A 24,362-nucleotide genomic window follows, 5' to 3' on the forward strand; every position below is an offset into this window, starting at 1 on the left:
ATATTCTTGGGTAGCTCAAGGAGCAGGACTTTCTCCTTCCACATGAAAATAGGAGCTGAGGACACACACCTTTGAAGGATGTTGGTCAAGCAGGCAGGAACAGAAAGATGGATACTGAAGCAGTATGGATCTGAATGAGACTCATGACAATAAGCATGGTGGTCCCTTTTGCGAGGCAGTTTGTCATAGTGCTGTCTTGGTCAGTATGTGCTAGGTGGCAGTGCAGTAACAAGCAAGCCCCAGTCCCAAAGGCTTTGACAGGCATCTCCTTGTTTACACTATATGCCCACAGCAGATGGTCCTCTTTTCCATGGAGCATTCTCAAAGGCTCTGAATGGTGGGATAGACTACCCAAAACTGTAGGTCTCCTTGAAGAGGGAGAAGGGAGTGATTCAGAAGGTACCCCACCCCGATAAGGCCTGAGAAGCAGAGGAACATGGGAGGGTGGAAAGTTCATGTCTGTACTTTTGAGGGAAGGGGGAAAACTACTGCAGGGGAAAGGCAGGGGAAATCTTGGATGAAACTCAGGTGGGGGTAATGACTGGGACCCCACAAGGTTCCTCAGGAGTCACACTAAGCCTTTTCAAATTATAAAAATCAGGAGCCTTTTCATGAAACAAAAACTTTACATACGCCCAAATGTATTTCGGCAGGACAGCATGTCCCAACTCCTTAAACAAGCATACTGCTAGCAAGCTGAAAGCCAGCAACCACGTGGACAATGTTGTGGTACATGTAAATGTATGGGGAAAGGCACACATTTGCACTGTGAAGTCAAACACCAGGAAACATGAGTCATGCCCTGGGAATGTAAATGTACTGAGAAAGGTCCATATTCACCCAGAAAAGATCGACATTTGAATCTGGCTCTGACTAGAGGAGCACAGACAGCATCTTTTCTGAATTATGCATCCCAGCGCCTCACAGGAAAACTGCTCAGTTCAGCACTAAAAGACAGATGAGAACAGTACTGATCTAAATGTCATCTTATGGAGTGTTTGGAAAAGTGAGGAAGAAAGTCACACACACACACACACACACACACACACACACACACACACGAGCACAGAACAGCAATGGGAGCCCCCAGTACACTGTATTCAAGCATTGCATCAAATCCAACCACAGTGGTTTCTGAGCAAGCAGAGGTCACTGGCTGTGGCACCAATGCCACCTTCCTCCTTTCTTCTTCACATCCAGCTATGTGATAACACATTGCCACCTGAAGACAGACAGAAGGACTGGCAACACCCGCAGGTGCCAGAGGAACCTCAGGAGCCACTTTCACATAGAGCCACGTGATCACAGAGCTTGAGGTCTTCTCTGGGCCTGGCTAGGAGGAAGACTGATACCCTGTCTGTTTCAAGGACAGACAGAGGGGGGCGGGGCTACATGGAGGGGCTAGCACAACAACTCTGTTTTCTACTTCACACACCCCTGTGGTCACCTATCACATGCCACAGCTCAGGGTCTCTCTGGGAACACCGAGGAAAGCAAGCAGTCGTCAAGCATGCCTGGAACACTGGGCAGGCAGGTAGGTCGAACAAGGCATGACACCCACCGGAGTGCTTTCTGGTCTCAGGCTTCCACATGCTTCCCTTCCCCAGAACAAGTGAAGCCTCCTCAGTCACACTCACACCCTGAACCCTTGTATGTCCCACATCTGTGGTCACATAGCTGGAAGATGCTACCATGGTGAATCCCTAGTCCCTCTTGCCATTGTTCCTGCCAGACAGACAGCTGTTGTCTGTCCTCCACACCAGCACCTCTAGCTGCCTTATCATTCCAGAAAAGTCCAAGCTCTCCATCGGCTCCTTCTAAAACGTCTCTCCCTAGACTTGGAAACAACACGGTAGGCTTTTCTCCAGCTTCAGTTGTTAACCAAGGGCTTCTTTTTTCCTCGGCAAAGAGGGAAGTTTCAACATGAACCAAACACTGCGAGACCCCGTCACTGCCTGTTTATCTTCTGTTCTGAGAACTCACCCTCCCCCAGGGAGCGGTTCTCATGTTTTACTTACGCACCTCAGTAGTCAACTCCTCTCCCAACAGCACACAGACTTTGTAGAAGCAGCCAGAGACCCTGTGCTCAGCAGCCTTCCCGGCAGAACCACCCAACACAGGGACACACGGTTCAAAAGTATTTGAAAAAACAAATATGTTAAACCCAAAAGGCAACTGTATGAAAACTCTAGCATGTTTATGCAAGTCCTTTTCAGGTTCAAGTACTACTAAGTTATTAAAGATCCCTTTGAAAAAGTCAGAAAGCAAATGTGTGCCACAGTAGTGCATGCCTGTGAGAAAGATGGCAGATTCAAAAGTACTTTGGATTACATAGTGGGACTCTCTCTCTCTCTCTCTCTGCCGACCCCACCCCCAAACATACACCACACATACACCACAGAGTCACAGCTTTCTTGGCAAAACACAGATCACACAATCACAGTAGGGATGAAGCATCCACCTCCAGCTTCTGGATAGCTCCGTCGAGAGCTGTGTCCTCACTGAGCACATGCTGGTTGCCTTCACTTGTCCTCAGTGTCCCTCACTGCAAGCACTGGATAAATGTGGAAGGGCGAGAAGAAAATCTGGAAGAATTTATAGAATTAAAAGTGCATTTTTTTTTTTTTTTTTTTTTTTTTTTTTTGAGACAGGGTTTCTCTGTATTGCTTTGGAGCCTGTCCTGGAACTAGCTCTATAGACCAGGCTGGACTCAAACTCTGCCTTCAGAGTGCTGCAATTAAAGGTGTGCGCCACCAATGCCTGGCAAGAGTGGACGTTTTAAGCCTCCTAGGGCTAATCCCCTCAATTTGGAGTTTTGCAAGTTCATTTATTCTGTTACAATCCCAAGAGGAAAATATAGTCTAGTGTCAATATTCAAACAATAAAAATTCCAAATGAGAAAGCAACTGTGTGCCAGGTGCAATGGCTCATGCCTTTAAATCCAGAATTTGGGAGGCAAAGGCAGACAAATCTCCATGAGTTTGAGGGCAGCCCAGTCTACATAGAGTTCTGGACTATCCAGAGTTACATAGTGAGGCCCTGTCTAATTAAAACAAATCAAAACAGGAAAAGAAAAACGGGCAGCAAGAGCTTGCACAGCCAGAAACCCTGACTATGGGAGCGTGTGACAGGAACGACCTGAAGAAGCCAGTATGCAGTTTTCTACAAAGACACTTTCATTCTGCAACTTTCAAAAAGTGTTCTCTCAAGGCCATCTTAGCCGACACATAACCACGTCTCAAGGGAAAAAAAAAAAAACAGTGCACCAAGGAGTATGTCAGAAAAAGAATGGATAAGTAGATAAAAACCAATTGATCAAACTGCAGCTAAGGAAGTGGCAGAGTGGGCAGTCAACTGCTCCTGAGTTCACCCTCAGCAGCGTCACATCCACCTGTGCTAGCTTAAGGACTTTTACCTCAGGGTAATGGTATCCCCACGGAACACTTGACAGTGTCTAGACAGCATTGGTCGTCACCACTGGAGAGCAGGTTTATCCTGCCATCTAATATGGGAACATCCTGACACTACTAAGCATCCTACAATGCCCAAGACAGTCTTTCCACAAAGCTGTGGGACCCAACACCCCAAGAGTGCCAAGCTTGGGGGATCCTATTCTAGTTTTAAATGATGACAGTCGTGACTTATGATGACGTGACTTAGATTTTGAAGTCATAGTGACATGAGAGTAATATATGTGAGAAAAAAAGATAAAACAACAACAACAACAACAAAACTAGTCAATTAGCTGGGCGTTGGTGGTGCATGTCTTTGATCCCAGCACTCGGGAGGCAGAGGCACGAGGATCTCTGTGAGTTCGAGACCAGCTTGGTCTACAAGAGCTAGTTCCAGGGCAGCCTCCAAAGCCACAGAGAAGCCCTGTCTCGAAAAACCAAAAATAAATAAATAGATGAATGAATGAAAGAAAGAAAGGAAGGAAGGAAGGAAGGAAGGAAGGAAGGAAGGAAGAAGAAAAAACTGCCCTGGGTTTTGAGTTGGGTCTTTTCCCAGATTAGTAAAACCTTCCTTTTCAATGCTGGACAGACAGTAGCAGCATGCTACCATCTCTGACCAAGAGGAAGACAGCTAACAGTGCAAATGCATGCTTAGTGTACTAAACACATTTGCTTGGGGGAGGAGATAGTGGTTTGGAGACACAGTCTCACTATGTAGCCCAAGTTGGCTTCACAATCATCCTCCTCCCTCCACCTCCCAAATGCTAGGATTACGTAATCCATATGCCTGCTGTAAGTGCATCCTGAATTTGTGGCATTTTAAAGTTGTGACGTGTGTGCCCTTCGTGACCTCATCATACAGTAAGGAGCATTATTTTGCAAAATCAAGAACCATGGACAGCAGAACACAGTGCCCAAAGCTCATGAAGGATGAAGAGCATACACGAAGTGTTGCTGGGCTTCAGACTGAATGGACTGAGAGAGGGTGTTCCTGGCCATGCTTTCAAGAAAAAGAAAATAAAATTGACCAACCCTCGGTTATAAGCAAAGCATAATGAAAACCAAGGTGCAGAGGGCCCAAAGTCAGAGGGGATTTGTACAGTGAAGGACCCAGAAGCATCCGCAGGCAGGTCAGATCAAAGAGCAGGGAGAGAGCAGGCATGTCTGTAATCGAGGCCATCAAACAATGGGAGCCCAGAGGGTGAAATCACTTTGTGGGACATGAGGGAAGGTGGGCTGTCCTCAGGGTTGCAGCCAGAAGCAGGGACATAATCAGAGCCAGGTGCAAATGTATACTTTGGTGCAAGCCCACCAGGCACTGTGGTGCATGTCTGTAACCCCAGCCCGTGTGAAGTTGAAACAGAAAGACCATGAGTTTGGGATCAACCTAGACTACACAGTGAGGGCCCATCTCCAAAAAAGAAGGGGAGGGGGAAGGAGGAAGGAGGGAGGAGGGGGGAATGAAGAAGAGGAAGAGAAAGAAGAGAAGTCAGCAAGGTAGGCCCCAGTACAGAATCACCAAGAATTCTAGCAGTAACAGCAGAGCACTGGCCCAGGGGTCCTGGTTAGCCCCAGCCTGTGGCTGCTTGTCCATACCCCAAGCCTAGAGGTACCATGGGAAATGGTGAGAAAACCCACAGCAGGAATCCTGCTGATCCAACAGCAGCTGGGGCCGAGCTGGTAACAACTTCTGAACACTCAAAGGCTTGGCCAGCAGACCATACCACTAAGGCAGAATTAGACAGGGCTCTCCAGAGATTCAGAATCAATAGGAGGTTCATACATACATAGATTTATTTTAAGGAACTGGTTCTCACGAGTATGAGGTCTGCCAATTCCAAAACCCACAGGGCAGCCCTGGAGGCTAAAGATGGGCAGGAATTCATGCAATGATGCTGTTGGGTTTCGGTTTGTCTGTCTGTGCTCTGTCATGGGTGCTGTGTGTGCACGTTGCTGTAGGCATGTATGGGTGTAGGTGAGTGCACACATGCTCGTGTGTACATGCAGGTGAAGGTCAGAGGTTGATAAAAAAAAAAAAAGTGTCACTCTCGAATTAAATATTGAGTCCAATTACTTGGCTAGGCTGGCTGGCCAGCTGGGTCCAGGGAGCTGCCAGAGTTACAGACACCTTCTGTGTCCAGCTGCCATAACAGCTGCATGTGTGCACACACTCTACTCACTGAGCCCTGCTTTTGTTTCTGTTTTTTGAACAGGATCTTACTCTAACTCACCCAAATCCTCCTACCTCAGACTCCCAAATGCTGAGATGGCAGGCTAGAGTCATCATACCTTGCAGCACTGTCATCTTGAGGCAGAATTTCTTCTTCAGAAAATCTAATGTTATGTATAAAGCACACACACACACACACACACACACACACACGTACGTTATGAAGGGTAACTTCTCTGACATAAAGTCAACTGACTACAGATATTGATCCCAGCTCCAAAGTCCCAGTAAAGGAATGTCCAGACCGGTATCTGGTTAACTGCATCACACCACAGCTGGCCAAGCCGATTCAGAAATGAGCCACCACAGGAAGAGGAGACTAGCATCTCAGAGGGTAAAGCTGAAGGTCTGTAGGCCAGGTAGTCTAGGAGGGGACCAGGAAACAGGCAAGTGGAAAGCCAAGAGAGACACCAGGCCACAAGACGGAACTGCAAAGGACAGAACTTATGGACAAGACCATTTCTGGTCTTGGTTGCTTGGTTTTGATTTTGTTTTAAGTAAAAGTGACTTTCTGAGCCAGACAGGGTAGCACATTCTTGTGATCCCGGCACTAGTGAGGGTCAAGCAAGAGGATTACTTCAAATTTAGGGACATTTGGACTATCAAATTAGCTCAAGGCCAGTCTGTACTACAAAGCAAAACTCTATTATGATAATAATAATGGAAAAAAATGTCTTGGAAAGTCATGCACATATAATTTTATTCATGTATTTTCAAGCTGCTTGATGTTTTTCTTGCCCCTTCAGCACCCAACGCTGTTCTTATATCAGAAGCTTTGACATGACCATAACTCCTCAGAATGCCATCGCTCAGCAGTGACTTTTCCCAAGTCACTGAGACATGCAGAGGCTTCCTGCATTTGCTGGTGTACACACCACACATGGTCTAACCCACTGCAAGCAAAGCCAGCATGAACAACAGGATGACAAGTGCCAGCCTGGACTAAAGCTAAGGAATGAAAAAGTGTCTTCAATGTTGAGGACTCCAATAAAATTGTCCACAGGACTTTGGACCCTGTGACAGCCTCTTACAAGCTAAATAGGCTTTCTCTTCTTACAGTCACCCCAAATGCTTCCACATCTCCCTGCACACGAACCCAAAGGATTCAGATTTGTTTATCCACAAAAGGAAATTAAAGGTGAGCTTTTGTTTGTTTGTTTTGTTTTTGAGACAGGATTTATCTGTGCAACAGCTCTGGCTGTCCTAGAATTCACTTTGTCAACCAGGCTGGCCTGAAACTTACAGAGATCCACCTGCCTCTGCCTCTCTCCTGCCCCCACCCCACCCCAGGTGCCTGGCTATTATTAAGAACAAAGTCACCAGTTTCCCTAGTGTAACAGTGTCTCAGAGAATCTATTTACTTTTTCTGCACATTGGGGGGGGGGCTGGAAGCCCTAACTCCCATTCCCCACTGTAATGGGGCTCTCTACCTCCCAAAGACCACCCCCACCCCCAGGAAGACAGCTCTGTGCTGTGTCATGTGGTAAAGAGAACAGTGTAGGGCTGAAGATGGCTCTGGCTCTGTGGGGATAAAGTGTTAGCTGTTGTCAGCATTGGAGCCTGAATGTGGATCCCTGGCATTCACGAAAACGTCAGGAGTGATGTATGGACGTCTGTAACATCGGTGCTGGAAGGATGAAGGGAACATGGATCACAGAGGCAGGTAGATCAGGACTCACTCACTGGCTAGCCAGTCTAGCTGAAATGGAGAGCTTCAAGTTCAGTAAATGACCCTGGCTCAAAAACTAGGGTGGAGAGTGATCCAGTGATCCAACATGGACATCGAGTCTCCACATGAATATACACAGTAAGTACACACTCGCAGACAAACATGTACATGCACACACAAACATTAAGAACCCAGGGTAAACAGCATACCCAGTCCAGCTAGTGCCTTCTAGAGTGGCCTCCCCACCGTCACAGCCAACCAATCAACAAGGCCTGGTCCAGACAACCATGGAACAGAGGGCATGCCCATGACAAAATATGCTAGTGTGTCCTTCCGCTGCCCCACAGTGTCCACGGAGGGCCTTAGAAACTTTTGGAAACACATCACCAGCCCACTCACGGCATCTGTACTCCAGAGAAAAGGTCACCACAGTTCAGCAAGCTGTGTTCAAATATTAACTAGGTGAGCGAGGCTGACTTTTCTGCACCTGGAACTCACTTCCTAGAAACCCATCCATGCTCTCAAGCCAAAGAAAAGAACCTAGCACCACTTCAAGCCAAAGTGGAGGGACAGCCAGGTCAGTGCCGGCTATTTTTAACAGATGACTATTGTCCCATGAATTGTCAAGTGTTGATGCTGAAGGGTTAGACTGAAACAGCAGAGTGGGAGGGGATGGGAGGGGAGAAGAAGGATGGGTCCTTTAGAACTGGCTCTGTGCCAACACTGAAGTCAAACAGAAGCTGAAGGAAACTTCTGAAATCTGCCACAGCCGCTGTTGACCCCGACATCAGACCCAGGACCGGCCAGCACCCACCACCCCCAAAGCAGGACTCTGCTCTGACTTTGTACTCAAGGAAGATGAAAAGCCATGGCCATCACTGGCAGGATGGCCACAGTCCCTCAGGGATTCTCCCTCTGGGATCTGGACGGCTCTAGCTGCCTCCAGGCCCATCTGCCAACCCTCAGTCCCCCCCACTGGCTCAGACTTGGGGTACACCCAGATATGTGCCACAGCTGTTCCCTCATCTCCCCCTTCCTAAGAGGACAAGAGTTCTTGACCTGTGGGTGTGCATGTATCCCACTCTGTAACCAAGGACAACCTTGAACTCCTGTCCCCGCCTCCAAAGTGTCACACCGGCTTTTTGTTTAGTTGGTTGGATTTTTTGACAGTGTCTCACACTGCAGCCCAGACTGGCCTTCAGACTCACAGCAGGCAATCCTCCTGCCTCAGCCTCTTGAATGCTGGGATTGCAGGTGTAAGCCACCACAACCAGCTCCATTTCCTTAATTGCCCCTTTTTGCTTATGTAAACATCTGCTTGGCTTCCACCTTTTTCCAGGGCTAAAGTGCCATCAGCAGCACTGAGAAACAACCTCCATACTGATCCACTTCTGACAGCCATTGCTGCTGACTGAACAGCCACCACTGGACAGAAGAACTCATGTATCCCCAGGGAAGCACGGGAAGGTGCTGCCAGAGCACAGAATCTTCCATGTCAGGCCTACAGGACACAAGATCAAAAGTTCAGGTGCTCATGGATGAAAGCACTTGCTGCTGTGCCTGACGACCTGGTCAGTCTCCGGATCTCACAGAAGTAGGGGAGAACTAACCCCTCCATGCATCTCTCTGACCCCCACATGGGCACCATGGTACACATGTAGCCACACACATAGAAAAAAAGCAAATGAAAAGTATAAGAAGTATTTTTCAGGGCTGGCGAGCGGCCCTGCCATCAAAGGCACTTGTTGCTCTTGCACTGGACTGGGCTTCATTCCCAGGACTCACACGGTGGCAGCTTACAACCATCTGTAACTCCAGTCCCAAAGAATCCAAAGCCCTCTCCTGACCTTCAAGGGCACCATGCAACACACACACACACACACACACACACACACACTCTCTCTCTCTCTCTCTCTCTCTCTCTCACAGTGTGCATGCATATATGCAGTCAAAACCCGCATGCCCACAAAACAGTAAAATAAATCAATCTTTAAAAACACATTTTAGAAGAGCAGATGGCTGTCTCTGAGCACACACACCCCCAGCAGCCAGAAGGAAGATCTGGGAAGGGGTACAGGAAGGGTACGCTGGAAAGATCAGTACTCAATTGTGGCTTTGCTCCTGCTGAGCCCTCAAAGCATAGCATCCAGCAAAGACAGCAGTCACAGCAGCTGGCGAGGATGGCAAAAGGGCTGGCGCTGAGTGGTATAGGACACCTGAAGCAGCAGCATCCATATCCAGCAGTGTGGGCTGGAGTGGTCCTCCAAGCCCAGGAGATTGCTTCCTATATCAGCAGCCTAGCGAAGCCCAAGGCTCTGTGCGTAGGATAGCTCCTGCTACCCATACTGAGCCAGGTCCATTTACATCACCAAAGGTAGGTTCAAGCAGAAAGTGAAAGTGGCATCAAGGGGGAAACCCCCATTAATGTCTTGAAATAGTTAATAGGCCCACAGGAAGTTGCACTCTTCCAACGCTTGTCCTTGATGCCAGTACCCTGCAAATGACACAACAGCAATACCAGGAACTTGACATTGCTTCAAACCACAGATGTAACTGTACCTGTACAACAAGTGTGTATGTATGAGAGTGAGCACGTGTGTGTTTAAGGGTATTTGTATGCATGTGTGGTGTGCAAAAGTATGTACCCATACACATATGAGAAAGTGTGTCCATGCATATGTGTCCTGGAGTGTGTGCATGCATGTGTGTGAGGGTTTGTACATGCATGTGTATGAGTGTGTGTGTGTGTTCCTGTGTATGAGGATACGTGCATGTGAGGGCAAGCACAAGTCTGTGTTAAATTACACACACTTTAAACCACGTATGTCTTCCCATAGCCACTACACATAAGGTGCAGAAATGTTTCATCCTCAGTGTTAGCATTCAGGCATCTGTACTGGCCAGCCCTTGGGGTTCTGACAGGATACACCCTCAGCTGCAGCTACTAAGAGCACCACCTGTGCACATTCACTAGGTTCCCTTTTAAAGGGGCCCTGCCCACCTCCTATCCACCTCTCTTTTCTTTCTCTCCATCTGTCTGTTCCTCTCTCCTCTCTTTCCTCTCTCCTGCTGATCCTGTCCCCAGAGGCCAGTCTTCCCCCCTCCCCTTTGCTTAATAAAAAAAAAAAAAAAAAAAAAAAAAAAAAAAACTCCTCTGCTTGAAGCCTGTCACATGGCCTCTTTCTCTCTCTCCCAAGCTGCTTTTCTTAAATTACAGCGCTCAAGGCTTCTCCAGCGGTCTTTCTTTAGCAGCCCTGCCTTCTCCACCCTGGGTCCTTTCTCCATCTTCACAGTCTTCAATGAACTCTTTCTCACTCAGATAACTTGTGTCTTCCTCCCCTACTCCCAGAACTGAATACTGAGCTCAGGGCCCCCCACATGTTACATGAGATTATCACTGAGATGCACATCTCTTTTCACTTCTTACCTTGAGGTAGGGTCTCACCAAGTTGCCCAGACTGGCCTTGAACTTTTGATCCTCCTGTCTCAGTTTTCTCAGAAACTAAGAGCACACATACGCTTGCACTGTGAGGTCCAACTTCTCTATTTTAACCAACTTCATGGAAGGACACTTTCCTAGTATCTGGAGGCCTAAGGCTCCAACCTGAGCATTACTAACTAAAGAAACAATACATAATTATGGAGGAATAGGTACTAAAAAATTAACACCCTTAACTAACAGGAGATAGATTTTATCACCTCATCATCCACACACCTGTCTGTGCCTCTCTAGCTGGGACAACCCAGGACAGGTGCTGGAAAGCAGACTCTAAGCCATCTCTGTAACCCCAAATTCTTAATATTTGCCTCATCTAAAATACAACCTCCTGAGAGCTACACAAAGGCTCTGTAGTCATATTCCCACTCAGCCTTTCCCATGTTACTCAGGTCTCCGTCACTCCCCTGAACCACCCTTCCTGCCCAGGTCTTTCCTTAGTATTGCTAAGCATCCAGTTAGGTATCAGCAGACTTGGCAGGCCTTGGGTATGGACCCCTCCCCCTCATAATCAACGCTATGTAAAACCAAGAACTGGAGTAGTAAGACTCGAATGACCAGTCAAAGAAAAGGGACCTGAGTTCTGTCTCTGGCCCTGGAAGGAGACAGGACAATCTGGTCTTCCTGGAAGGCCATCAACTGATCAGTATCTAGCACTGGTTCCGGGAATCATGACTCCTTCAAGATTGCTATCTAACAGAAAGAAGACTTTACATACCATTGCTCTCTTCTGTAAGAGTCAATCCAAGCATGCCTTTCAATCACCTGACAGGAAAATGGACACAGGGAAGGCTGTTCCAGACACATTTGAACTAGTATAAGACCTAACTGAAATAGAAGTTGGGAAATGGCCTCTCTAGCCAGTCCTCACACTCACCCAGCAGATGTCCTACACAGTAGTATCTCTGGCTATTGTCCATGCTCACCCCCTGAAAGCACTCTGCTCTGCAAAGGTCTCTTTGGCCACTGAGCAACCTCACCCTAAGGGAATGATGCAATTTAGGCAGTAGTAAATTCCACTTATATCTCTACACCATACTCTGTGTATCTCCTCTGAATTTTTTCCATGGAGATCAGGAAGCTAAGGGAAGACCCGGGCAAGATCGAAATGGCAGTGATTACACATGGGCATCCACGTGTGCATGTATACACAAGTACCAGACTGCCTATATAAATTACTTCCCAACCTTCTTAAATGAACCCATTACCTTAGTTTAATTCAACAACTTCTGTTTCCTTCTTATTCTCTTTAATAAAAAATAAATAAGATAAACGTATTGTTTTACACAAGGGATTGTTTTGACTTATGTATTCCCTATGGCTATGATTAAGAATTACAACCCTAATAGGCTGAAACATTGGTCCACAAAAGTTAAGAGAGCTAAAGTCAATCCTAAGCAAAAAGACTAAGGCCTCATCATACCCAATCTCAAGTTATATAATAGAGCTATAATAATAAAAACAACATGATATTAGCACAAAAACAGACATGTAAATAGACTAGAGAACCCAGATTTCCATCTACACAACTACAAACACCTAATTCATTACAGAAACTAAAGACACTGAAGAGAAGACTGTTCTGATGAAGCCCTGGATTCCATGGTAGGAAAAGTCCTGTCTGCCCCAGGGGATCAGTAGGAAAGAGAGTGGAGAGAAAGCATAAATGGGCAGGGTCTTTCTTTTAATGGGGTCCTTCAACAAATGGTGCTGGGAAACTGGATGTCCACATGTAGAAGAAAGGAACTCGACCTTTTTGTACTAACTGTACAAAAATCAACTCCAAATGAATCAAAAACCTCAGTGTAAAACCTGAAACTGCTAGAAGAGACAGTAGAGAGTAAGTACACTGTAACACACAAGCACAATAAAGATTTCTAAATAGGAATCCAGTTGCTCAGGAAATGAAGCCAACAACTGAAAATGGGATCACATGAAACCCAAAGGCTTCTGCACAGAAAAGGAAACTGCCAATCATCTGCCTACAAAACATGGGAGCACACTTTCCAACAGAGGAAAGGGGTAGTACCTAGCATCTCATGTGATGGTACCTTCGTGGCCCAGAACTTGTAGGTGGAAGTCAGAGGACAACTCAGGTCATCCGACTTGGCAGCAAGTACCTCCATCCTCTGAGCCTTCTAGCCTGTCCCACGAGCCAGCCCTACTGTTACCAGCTATAAAATGAAAGGGGACTACATATTATCTCATTATAAAATGGACATGTGTTGATGAAGGCTTGGTGCTAGCCTGTATCACTACTGGGATAAGATTTAAAAAAAAAAAAAAAAATTTAGGGGGTGGAGCCTACCAGGAGGAAGTTAGCTCATTAGGAACAAGTTTTTGAATAGCATCTTACTTAGTCCCTCTTTCTCCCCTTGCTTCCTGACTGTCATGAAGTAGCCTCCTCTGTTGTTTTTCTTTATTTTCTTTATTTGCTTCGGCCTTTTAAGCCAAGGCTATCCTATTCAGCAACCACTGTTAGCAGCTATGGAGGTTAGGCCTCAAGAGCCGAAGCCTGAGGGAATTCCCTCAGGCACCAACTCTTTCTTTCTAAGCTACTAAGGAAATTTATTTCAGTCTCCATCCCACTAAATAACTCAAGATTCAAAAAATAAATAAATACATAAATAAAAAAAAAAAAAGAACTCAATATTTAAAGGTTGAGGTAGAATCCTGTTTCCCAGAGAGGCTGCATCACAAACAGCTCACCTCGCTCACCTCTTCTCGTCTCCCAAGACTCCTCCTGCTTTTCCTCACCCCTCCTTATAAACCTTTTCCACCTCGCTCCTCTCTACAACTTCCTGTCAGCTAGTTGCTGACTCAGCCTCCTGACCACAGGTGAATTCTATTTAATCAAACTCGTCTTTGCATCATTAAACAAATGTTCCAGAGCACAAGCAAAAGTAACACGTCTTAAATAGTCTGCAACACTCCTCCATCACATGTTCCCACGGGCCCGATACCACAGGTCCGAGTGACTGTGGACAGAAAACATTGAAGCTGTGAGCCCAAATAATCCCATTTCCTGTCGCACACACACTACCCAGCGTGCAGGTGGGCAGGACCAGAAGACAACGTTCTCCAGTCCGACCTCTCCTTCCACTCTTATGACAGTTCCCAGGATTAAACGTAGGTTGTTAGCCCTGTGTGGCCAGCATCTTTACCTGCCATCTTGTCAGCCCCCTCATCCCAGCCTCCTGGGAACTGAACTTGGAGTCAAAGTTCGTTTCTGTCACCTAAAAGTCCCAGGCATCCTGTGGACATGGAGGCTGAGTTTGCATCATTAAAACAACTCAGAAATACCAAGAGAGAGCCACTCCCACCGCCACAACCACACTGATCGAGGACTGACCTCAAACCACGACCTCCTTAGCTTAGCCTCATGTCCTAGGCTTAGCCTCATCTTCCCTCAGGTACTCACAGCAAAAAGAACTACCCACCTTCCCATCCCCCTGCCCCACTCCACCCCTACTTCAGTGGGAAAATCCTGTTTTCTGCATTTGGACTTGACCTGGGTGGCTTACTTCAGCAGAAGTGGAATTAAACCTAGGCCAAAATGGCCCTTCTGGAACCTGCACGTTCCACACAAAGCCAGCAGGACCAGCCTGCTTAGAGGGTGAGTGGTCACGAATAGCAGAGATGAGTCATCCGCTGAGGCCATCCTGGTCTTGCCATCTGCAGCTCACCACCAGCTTGGTGCCCACAAATGGAAACTCTAGCCTCCATAGACTGCACTTGGCCACCCTCAGCAGAGAGGTGACTATCGAACCCCTGGGGTTTCCTAGGTATGAGTTACATGGTGTTACAGTATAGCATGGGTAAATGTCCCACAAGGCCCTCGAGTTAAAAGTTTGGTAGAACTCTAAGAAATGGCCAAACCATTAGAAGGTGGGGCCAGGCATGAGGTTCTTAGATCCATGGAGGTGTGTGTGTCCTCAAAGGGGACTACAAGACTGAGGGGCCTACTGTTGTGTCAAGGTAAGAAATTCCCTGTACCAGCACTGGGGAGGCAGAGGCAGGCGGATCTCTGTGAATTTGAGACCAGCCTGGTCTACAAGAGCTAGTTCCAGGACAGCCTCCAAAACCACAGAGAAACCCTGTCTCAAACAAAAACAAAACAAAACAAAAAAACAAAAACAAAAACAAAAAAAAAAAAAACCATGAAATTCCCTGTACCATGGCCATGCAGTCATGGTACAGGAAAAAAGTGACATGTACAGAGGCAAAAAGAGATAGGCAGGCCTGGGCTGGAAGCTGCACAAGTCCGAATCCAGACAAATATATTCTTTTTTTTTTTTGACAAATACATTCTTATCAATTATCTCAAATATTTTTGTTGTAGGTACACAGACTAACACAGGTAACAATACACAGCCACAGATAACTGATGTCCTTACAGCTAAGACATAGGCTCCTTCTATTGATGCTAGGCCAAGGTCAGTGGACGAGGAAGAGCTGGCCACCAACCACAGGCCCACTTGAGCTGATTCACATTTCCTTTTTTTACTAAATATTTTCATTTATTTACATACCAACCACAGTTTCCCCTCCCCCATCTCTCGCCCACCACCTCCCATCTACTCCACCATTCAGAAAGGAGCAGGCCTTCAATGGGAGTCAACAAAGCCTGGAATATCAAGTTGAGGCTGGACCAAGCTCCTCCCCCTGCATCAAGGCTGGAGGAAGCATGGAGAATGGGTCTCTTAATGCAATCCGTGGAGTTCCCAGTACAATACTATTCAATGCCCCCTTCTCTCTTTCCCCACGCTGGAGGATGATACCATAAACAGGAACATGGTGGACCAGGGAGGTGACCACACACACACAAGGACCTAAGTGTGAACCCTTAGGACCCACATGAAGCCAAGCTCCATATTGTGGGCCTATATCACCAGTCCTATAATGACAACGTTCCTAGGACAAAATGGAAGGCAGACAGAAGCATCTCGTGGGTCACCCTGACATATGCCAGAGCAAATAAGAAACTCTGACTCAAACAAAGGTGGAAGGTGAGACAGACCGGAAGCTGTCCTCTGGTGAGCATGCCTACACTAACACACACACCTCACAAACAAGCATTCATACCCACACAGAGTGCACACACCACATACATGCCCCACACACACACACCACATATACACACACACCACATACACACACAGGCCATATACACCACATATCACACACACACACACACACACACACACACACACACGCCACATACACACATATACACTACACACACGCCACAGACACCACATACCACATACACACACACATGCCACACACATCACACACCCCACACACACACCATACACCACATACACACACCACACACACACACACACACCATACCACATTGGGGGGCGGGGAACAGGGAAGACTAAGAGGGGAAAAACACATGAGCACATCTTCCCAAACAGCAAAGCAAACTTCTCCCTGTGTGCAATGGCCCCTGGCAAGCATTGGAGGTTCGAGGCCAGAACCTACTCTCCATGGCAACTAGCCAAGACCTGGAAGTTCAGTTTCTCTGTAGCCCAGTTTCTGTGCACACAGGACATTCGGGGCCTAGGAGGACAGAGGGTTGTGCATGAATTCCAACACTGTGACCCTCACTTTAGGAAGAGGAAATCCCTACACTCATAATAAGTCCTTCATTTAAAAATATGCAACAAATTTCTCAATTGTACTTAGAGGCCAAGTGGTGATCACATCCAAGTATCTGTAGAATAGGAGACATGAGCCTCTTGCATGAGGGTTGGGCACCCAGGCTGGTGGACTTGGCTGTGCTGTTATTTCCTGAGATTTCAGCATACAGGTGCACTTTAAGCTTAACAGACATAATTTGGCCCAGGTGTCTGTCGTCAAACCACCCGCCCTTCCATGACGACTAAAATGGTACAAATATGTATCTTCCATTCTGCTGTTACAGCAGTAAGCCTGACTTGGATGCTAGGGTGCAAAGGAAAGAATTAAGAAAGGGATTTCTGGGGGGATTTCACTACCCTTTAGTGAGGAACCAAACAACCAGAGTCCAAACTTATGCAATAAATATTTAAATGCTGCACAGTAAATCCTGAGATCCTTCCGAACACTTCAGCAGCCAATGCGTGTTCAGCCACATCCCCTAATCTCACACAAGATCCTCAGCTGCCTGTGGCTCAGGCTGAAGGCGTTAAGGGCAACTTCAAAAGCCTCTACAGCAGCACAGCGGTTCCCAATCTTCCTAACGCTGGGACCCTTTAATACAATTCATCATGTGGTGACCCCCAATCATAAAATTTTTAGTTGCTGCTTCATAACTGTAAATATTACTGTTACAGACCTTAATTGTCTGCCATGCAAGATATCTGATGTGACCCCTGTGAAAGGGCTATTGGATCCCCAATGGGGTCCGGGCCCACAGGTTGCTTTAGAACCGGCTGCTTTAGAGGCTCCTGGAAGCTGGTGCTAAGCAGAGGTACTCCCCAGCTGTCACCGGCTTTGGGCCTGCCTAAGGTTTTCATTGGGACAAAAGATCAACCGGTAGATCAGGCTGGGACAGAGCTCCTGCCTCGGGACCTTTTTCCTTTCCCGGTCTCTGCCTAACAACCTGCTGGCAAATGACCAGCAAATGGAGAATCTCAGTGCTCAGTGTCTCAACCCATCACCGCCCTCAGCCAGCTCTGGGCTTAGATGGGAGCAGGTGGAAAGGCCTTCCAGAGAAAGTACCCTTAAGACAGAAACCTGCAGGTGGTGAGTCATGTGACCATTAGAGGGCACATGAATCTCTACAGACCAGATGGGTCACTGGCAAGCTGACAGAATTCCCCATATTCCTCAGTCAGCTAGGGATGGCTGGGTAATCTTCACCCGGCCTGAGTGGCCTTTCTAGCCTTGGCTCTCACAGCCCCTCCTCTCCACTCCAGACCATGACCAAACCATAGTGTAACGGCCCCCACCCCTGACTCCATCTGCCTGATCAGAATGTCTTCTGCCACCTGACCCCCGAAATCTCTTGCTTTCTCCTTAATAGCTAAGAGTAAGAATGTAGTCTGTTGCTTTCTCCCCTCAGAGCACACAGAACATGAGCCTGGGCCTCTGTCCTGGAGATAAAAAGCCCAGGGCCCTTTCATCAGGTCCCCAAGGGCATCTGATGGGTACAAAGACTCAGAGCACCACAAAGACGTCTCAGCCTATAGTTCATAACTGAGGGAAGAGAAACTGAGCAAGAGAAAGTTTTCCCTGGCACAGGAGCCACAAGGCTGGACAACATTCTCTTCAGAACCAGACACAAATGAAGGAGTCATGAGAAAGAAGGTAAAATGAGGGCCCTATGTGCCGGACTTCAGCTAGCTAGGGACAGAACCATACTTCAGGCTTGAAAACCATGTAGAAGGGACTGTCACTGAAGGTGTGCCAAGCCAGAGGAAAACAGGAACTGCTTGGGGAGGTGGGGGGGGGGGGACCAGGGCCTCTCCTACCTGGCCCTTTCCAACCTCTGGGTAGGGGAGGGCCTCTACAGGGGTCCTGAAATTGGATCTTTCCTGCTCAAGTCTCCCGTGCATGGTTTAACTTCTCAGCTTTCCTCACGCTTTCAAACTTTTGAGTATTGTTTGTCTGTCCACCCCCCTACAGAAATCATAATAAACCTGAGGAGACCAGTGGCCACTCATAGGTGATAGCTTCCCCAAACACAGAGACCCTTTGTCCTGGCGATCCTTTCAAGCACGGTTTGCTTGCTCAGGAAGAAGAGGTTTCTACTGGGAACGCCTGACCCGGAAAACTAGCTTGGTTAAACTGAAAGTGGAGCAGAGAAATAGCCCCCGAGTCCTCCTACAGCTGGGACAGCCACCACAGGGCACCAGGGTGTGCTGCCTTCATCATGTAGGTCTTTTCCCTGATGTATCACAAGCAGAAACCATTCCTCCAACCAAGTCCCATGCTGTCGGGTTATCGAAAGCAGAAAATGACACACTGGCTTCACATTTTGCCTCAGTCTGACCCAGACTACAGCCGCGGGCAAACCACTGCCTACACACAGCCCCAAAATAAGCCAAAGGCACGGGGTCACCACGTCCTTATACGTCCTTATACTAAAGCGGTTATTTTCTGTCAGCTGCGACTCGGAAGCAGCAGCACAGACGTCCCTAATTTGTGCAAGACTGAGTCTGCAGAAACCACGGGGCCTCCGGGAACATAGAAATCAGGTAAGGTCGTTTGTCCACCCAGCAGAGACTAATGGGGACACAGGCGCAACGGTCACTTTGCTGGTCCGTGTTCGGTGGGAACGGCTCTCCAACTTTTTCTTGTCTCTTTGGAAACTTTCTTGCTTTCTCTGAGCCTGGGCATAATTAATGGAGACTGCCTCCCTACTTCCCTGCCTGCCTAGCTCAGTGTGTGCGCTCCTGTGCTGCGCCGCACCGGGCCTGCCTGAAGGGTGGCTGTGAGGGCTTGTAGGCTTCGACCCGCAGCGGTGACCCGTAGATAAGGCTAGCTGGTCCCCGCGAGGGCCACTAGGAGAAGCAAGGAAGACAGAGCAGTAAGGGAAGGGAACTGTACCTTTCAAACCCTAATTCGGACACCAACGTGTTAGGTAAGGACAGCGGGAGAGGCCTGAGGGGACAAATGAAAAGTGGTCCCCTGCAGGGGAGTAGAGACCGTCACCTATCTGGGGCCTGGGGAAATGTAGCAGTCAGTGAGAAAGGAACCCCCCCTCCCCAGACGTCAACACTTTACTAACGCGGACTTCCTGGGAGAAATAGGGGATCCCCGGAGCGGTAAAGGGACCGGGACGCATTAGGAAGCTGGGTCGGGCCATCTCCCGCCGGCTCCGCACCTGAGCAGAGCAAATGGTGTCCCATCACCGTAAGCCACACGGTAAGGAAAGGGCGCTCTGAGCCGCGGCAGATCCAGAATTGAGGTGGCACGAAGGTCGGGGTGAGGGAGGGGAGCGGAGGAGACCCAAACCCGATCTTACCCGGCCGTTGCGGTCAGTCTCTCGTACCTCCTCGGAACTCAGCCCGCGCCGCACCAGCGCCCGCAGCAGCCCCACGTCGTTGGTGCAGGCGGCGCGCAGGAGGGTCGCCGCCTCGGGGACGCCCTCCGGGACGCTCTCCGCGCTCTCCGCGCCGCACTCCCCTTCGCCTCCGGGAGGGTAGAAGGAATCGTCTGATGCTATGCTGCGGGTGTCCGGCAGACTCGAGAAGTCTTCGTACTCCTCGTAGTCCCCTGGGTCGTCCCCAGTCTGCGCGTCCCGGGGTGGCGTCGGCGACTGCGGGGACGACAAGCAGCGTGTCCCGCCGCCCTCCGGCCCGGGCCCAGCCAGCAGCACCATGCTGGAGGCCTAGGCGCGGGCCGGGGGCTGGGGTGCGGGTTAGGGGACCCGGACTCGGGGAGCGCCCCGAGGTCACCGATTCTTGCCCCTTGCGTTCCCAGAAGAGCCAGGGGCCCCGCGCGCTCCAGCCCGGCGGAAAACGGCGCCAGGCAGCTGCGCTCCCGAAGCAAAGTCACCGACGACTGAAGAAAAGCCCCTGGGGTGGGAGGAGCCGCGGGGGCATTCCCTGCGCTGCCGGGAGGGGTGGTATCTGGGAGGTGGGCGGGGCGCCTTCCCAGCTGGAGTCCCGAGCTCAGCAAGGGTCCTACCGTGACCTCGCCGCTGCCAACCGGCCGCTTCGTCCCGGAGCAAGGAAAGGCACGCGCGGGAGAACCCGAAGCTCTAACTCGAGAGGCTGAAAGCCAACGAGAGGGACAGCGGGGGCCCCGCCCCTCCTAGGGCTGCTCCCTGGGGACCCAGGTGTTGATCGGGTCCCGGGACCAAGGGCTGAGCAGGTTTCTAGCGTCGGAAAGTACCGGCCCCTGGAGACCCGTCCCCTTCCCACTCCCCCCAGTCAACCCCAACCAGCCCCCCAGAAGGGAGGAGGGGCAATTTCTCCTGTCGCCACAGGACCAGCCACCCGAGGGCAGCCTGAGCTCTGGGGCCAGTTGCACTCGGGAGACTGCCCTAACAGGATCTTGGAGCACCTAAGGGCGTCCACTCTGGGGCGGGCGGTGGAGCCATCCACTTTGACGGAAACTCCACCTTGAGGGAACCTGCCCTAGCGATGACCGTGATCCAAATAGGGGCTGGAGGCGGACTTGGGAAGACTAACCCGAAGGGGAGGCGGGGTCCACAGAGTCCCCAAGTCGGGCAGAGCCCGAGTAGGCTGCAGCTTGCTGGTTGGCCCAAAAGAGATCTTGGAGGGATGGAGAGGTGATCGGGAACCTCAGGCAAGGATGTCTGGGTGAGGAGAGACAGCACCCCAGTTGAAAGGGACCCCACTCCCCCCCCACACACACACCTCTGGTCATTGTCACTTGAGGGGGAACTAATGGATCCTGGCAGATGAGAAAAAGAAGGGTTTGTTCCCAGGGCTGCAGCCAAACATTTTGGAAATTGCAACCACTGACCACGGACACCGCCAAGTACCAGCAGCATCTTAGCGCCCGTGTGCATCTGTCCCGGTGGCTGGTTGTTGGGAAACGTGTATAAGGATTTGTCACCTGGAGCCCCGTCACTTGGAGTAGGAGTAAGAGGAGGTGGTGTGGCCCTGTTCTAGGGGACATCCCGGCTGGCTGTGTCTCACAAGACTAAGGCCCTCCCCACCCCACCCCCACATTGCCTCCTCTTCTGCGGATCTTGACAGCGCGCCCACCACGTGCACCACGTGGGAGGCTCAAAGGTGAATAAAACTGAGACACGGAGAACAAGATGAAGGGATCCTGGATACCGGCGAGCGAGTCGAGGGACTTAGTGGGAAACTGCATGCGGTATGCTCTGACTGGCACTGCAGGCTGAGAGACCTTAGACCCTTGAGGTCACCCGCCATGGGCCAGTCACACTGTTGCAGAGGAGCTGGTGTACTGGGGCTTTCTTTCTGAAAACCACCCACCACCCCCAATCAAGGTTCAACTTCTCTGTGTCTGTAGCTGTCCACAGCTGCGTGTATTCCCACTGGGAATTTCCCCTTTCCAGATCGACTTTTGTTACAGGGACTCAGGGGATTTACAGGGGGCAGCTGCCCCCGCCCCTCTGGGTATTACAGTGGCCTTGGTGGTGCTGGCTTTACTCTCCTCCCAGCTTGCCAGAGGGTTGTTTTAAATCCATATTCCATCATCACCACCCAAGTCCACGGGGCCACTTTGCAGGAACAGGGCTGTTTCTAGGGGTGGGGAGAACATGAAAGTATTGCAACCTTGGGGGGGGGGGCTGAACCAGCTGCAACTTTATCATCACTGACAGGGAGGGGACAGTTGGTTTTCCACTTCCTCTTTTCTTTCTCAGAAATTTAGGTCCAAATAGCGCTAGAATCTTTTGTCATTTAAAGATATACTAGAATAGGATTAGGGTATAGCTCAGTGGCGCCTGCCTAGTATGCCTGAGACTATAGGTCTGGTTCCCAGCACTTGAGCGGTGGGAGGAATAAAACAGCTCCAAAGAATGAGCCCTGATTTGTATTTAATTGCTTTCCCCTGTCGTTAAAAGCCTATTCTTGCTCAGCCCGATATTCTCTGTGCCTGTGGTTCCAGTTCTAGGACAGTGAGGAGAGCAGTTTAAGGTCATCCACAGCTATACAACAAATTTGAAGCCAGCCTGGGCTACTTAAGGCTCAGTCTCAAGAAACAGACCTGTGTGTGTGTGTGTGTGTGTGTGTGTGTGTGTGTGTGTGTGAGAGAGAGAGAGAGAGAGAGAGAGAGAGAGAGAGAGAGAGAGATACACACTCCTTTATCACAAGGGCAATAGAGTCTTCATCTTTGAGAAGGTGGAGAAAAGAAACAAAAAATTGAAATGAGGCATATACATATATATAGAGAGAGATTTTATTATTTTTTGCAAAGCCATTATTTATATATCATGTGAACAAAATCTATGTGACAAGGAGGAACAGCTTACCAAAACTTCAGACAGACACAAGCTCATTTTAAAATCAATAACATGCTCGAGAGACGGCTCAGCGCTTAAGAGCACTGGCTGGTGAGATAACTCATTAAGGGCCCTTGTCTCTAAGCCTAACAACCTGAGTTTAATTCCTGGAACACATAGTTGAAAGAGAACACCAACCCCAAAAGTTGTCCTTTGAACCCTGCACAAGCATGGTCATGCACAGAGGACCCAAGTTTGGCTCCCAGCACCAATATCAAGCAGCTCACAACCATCTGTAACTCCCCTTCCAAGGGATCTGACACCCTCTTCTTGCCTCCATGTATTCTGCTTTCATGAGCACAAACTCAAACACACACTTCAAAAATAAAAAGAAATCGTTAGGGCTGAGAGATGGCTCAAGGGCTAAGAGCACTTGAGGCTCTTGCAGAGGGCTGGATTTGGTTCCTAGTGCCCACGTGGTGGCTTCCAGCCATCCTGTAATTTCAGTTCCAGGGAAAACTAGCATGCTATTCTGACCTCCTCAGGCACCAGGCACACACATGCTGCACATACATACATGCAGACAAAACATTCATACAGGTAAAATAAAAGTAAACTGTATTTGCAAATTAAAAATGTCAGTGTGTTTATCCCAGAAGATGACAAGTATGCAAACCCCATGTGCTGTCTTTTCCCCCTTTGTTGTAGGGATAGGAAACCCTAACAGTAGGGCAAACCCAAGCCCATCCCAATGTTCATGAAATAACATACTACCGGTTAGTCATGGTAACACACTGTTGTAATCCCAGCCCAACTGAGGCCAGCTTGGGCTACAGAATGAGACTGTCTCAGAAAATTAGAATGGAAAAACAATGCCGACTTCCCACTGGTGAGGGCTGGCTTTACCAGCCTTTCAAGTTGTGCTCCTGCTGGGTGTTGGTGGCCCATGCCTTTAATCCTAGCACTCTCACTCGAAAGGCAGAGGCAGGAGGATCTCTGTGAGTTCAAGGTCAGCCTGGTCAGGACAGGCTCCAAAGCCACAGAAAAACCCTGTCTCGAAAAAATAAATAGTTTTGCTCCTACTCTGGAATTCAACCTTACTTTCAAGGGTTAACTCTGGCATTATGAGGATTAAAATGTCCATCCTCCTTTGACCTTTAGGTCTTACAACTTGCTGAGGATAGTTTTGAATTCTTTGCCCTTGAGCCAAGGTGGAGTACAGCCATCTTATGGGCTCTGACAATGTTGTCCCATGGAAGGCAGCTTGACTGGGGGTCTAGAGCACATTATGCTATGGGACAGCCTGGCTCCCATGTAGCACCTACCGCTGCTAAGCTGCCATGACAGTAGGTCTGTAATGTGAGTTTGCAGAATTTGTTTGGCTAATTCCCCTATTCATTTTATGTGGGGGGGGGGGCAACAACAATAAAGTCTCAGGTATCTGGGGATGACCTTAAACTCATGACCCTCCTGCCTTCATTTCTGAAGGTCTGGATGTGCAGGCAAACATCACCACACCAACAAATAGCCTACTCTTAACAGTCAAGGTGTTCCTAGCATTCTCCAGATGTTTCTTTTGAAGAACATCCCATCTGAAGTACCTGGAACTCCTTAAACCCCAATCTGCTTGTTTG

General features: G+C 48.9%; 1 protein-coding gene across 1 annotated transcript in view; it reads right to left on the minus strand.

The window, feature by feature from the left end:
• Positions 1 to 20,285, minus strand: part of Ankrd33b (ankyrin repeat domain 33B) — a 62,823-nt gene extending 42,538 nt beyond the window's left edge. The window contains exon 1 of the mRNA XM_051182607.1: positions 19,807 to 20,285. Within this exon, the coding sequence (XP_051038564.1) occupies positions 19,807 to 20,163 (357 nt within the window). The 5' untranslated portion in view covers positions 20,164 to 20,285. The remainder of the gene's footprint in view (positions 1 to 19,806) is intronic.
• Positions 20,286 to 24,362: the final 4,077 nt, after the last annotated feature.

The sequence above is a fragment of the Phodopus roborovskii genome, unplaced genomic scaffold (genome assembly GCF_943737965.1).
Source record: "Phodopus roborovskii unplaced genomic scaffold, PHOROB, whole genome shotgun sequence".
Taxonomy (NCBI): Eukaryota; Metazoa; Chordata; class Mammalia; order Rodentia; family Cricetidae; genus Phodopus; species Phodopus roborovskii.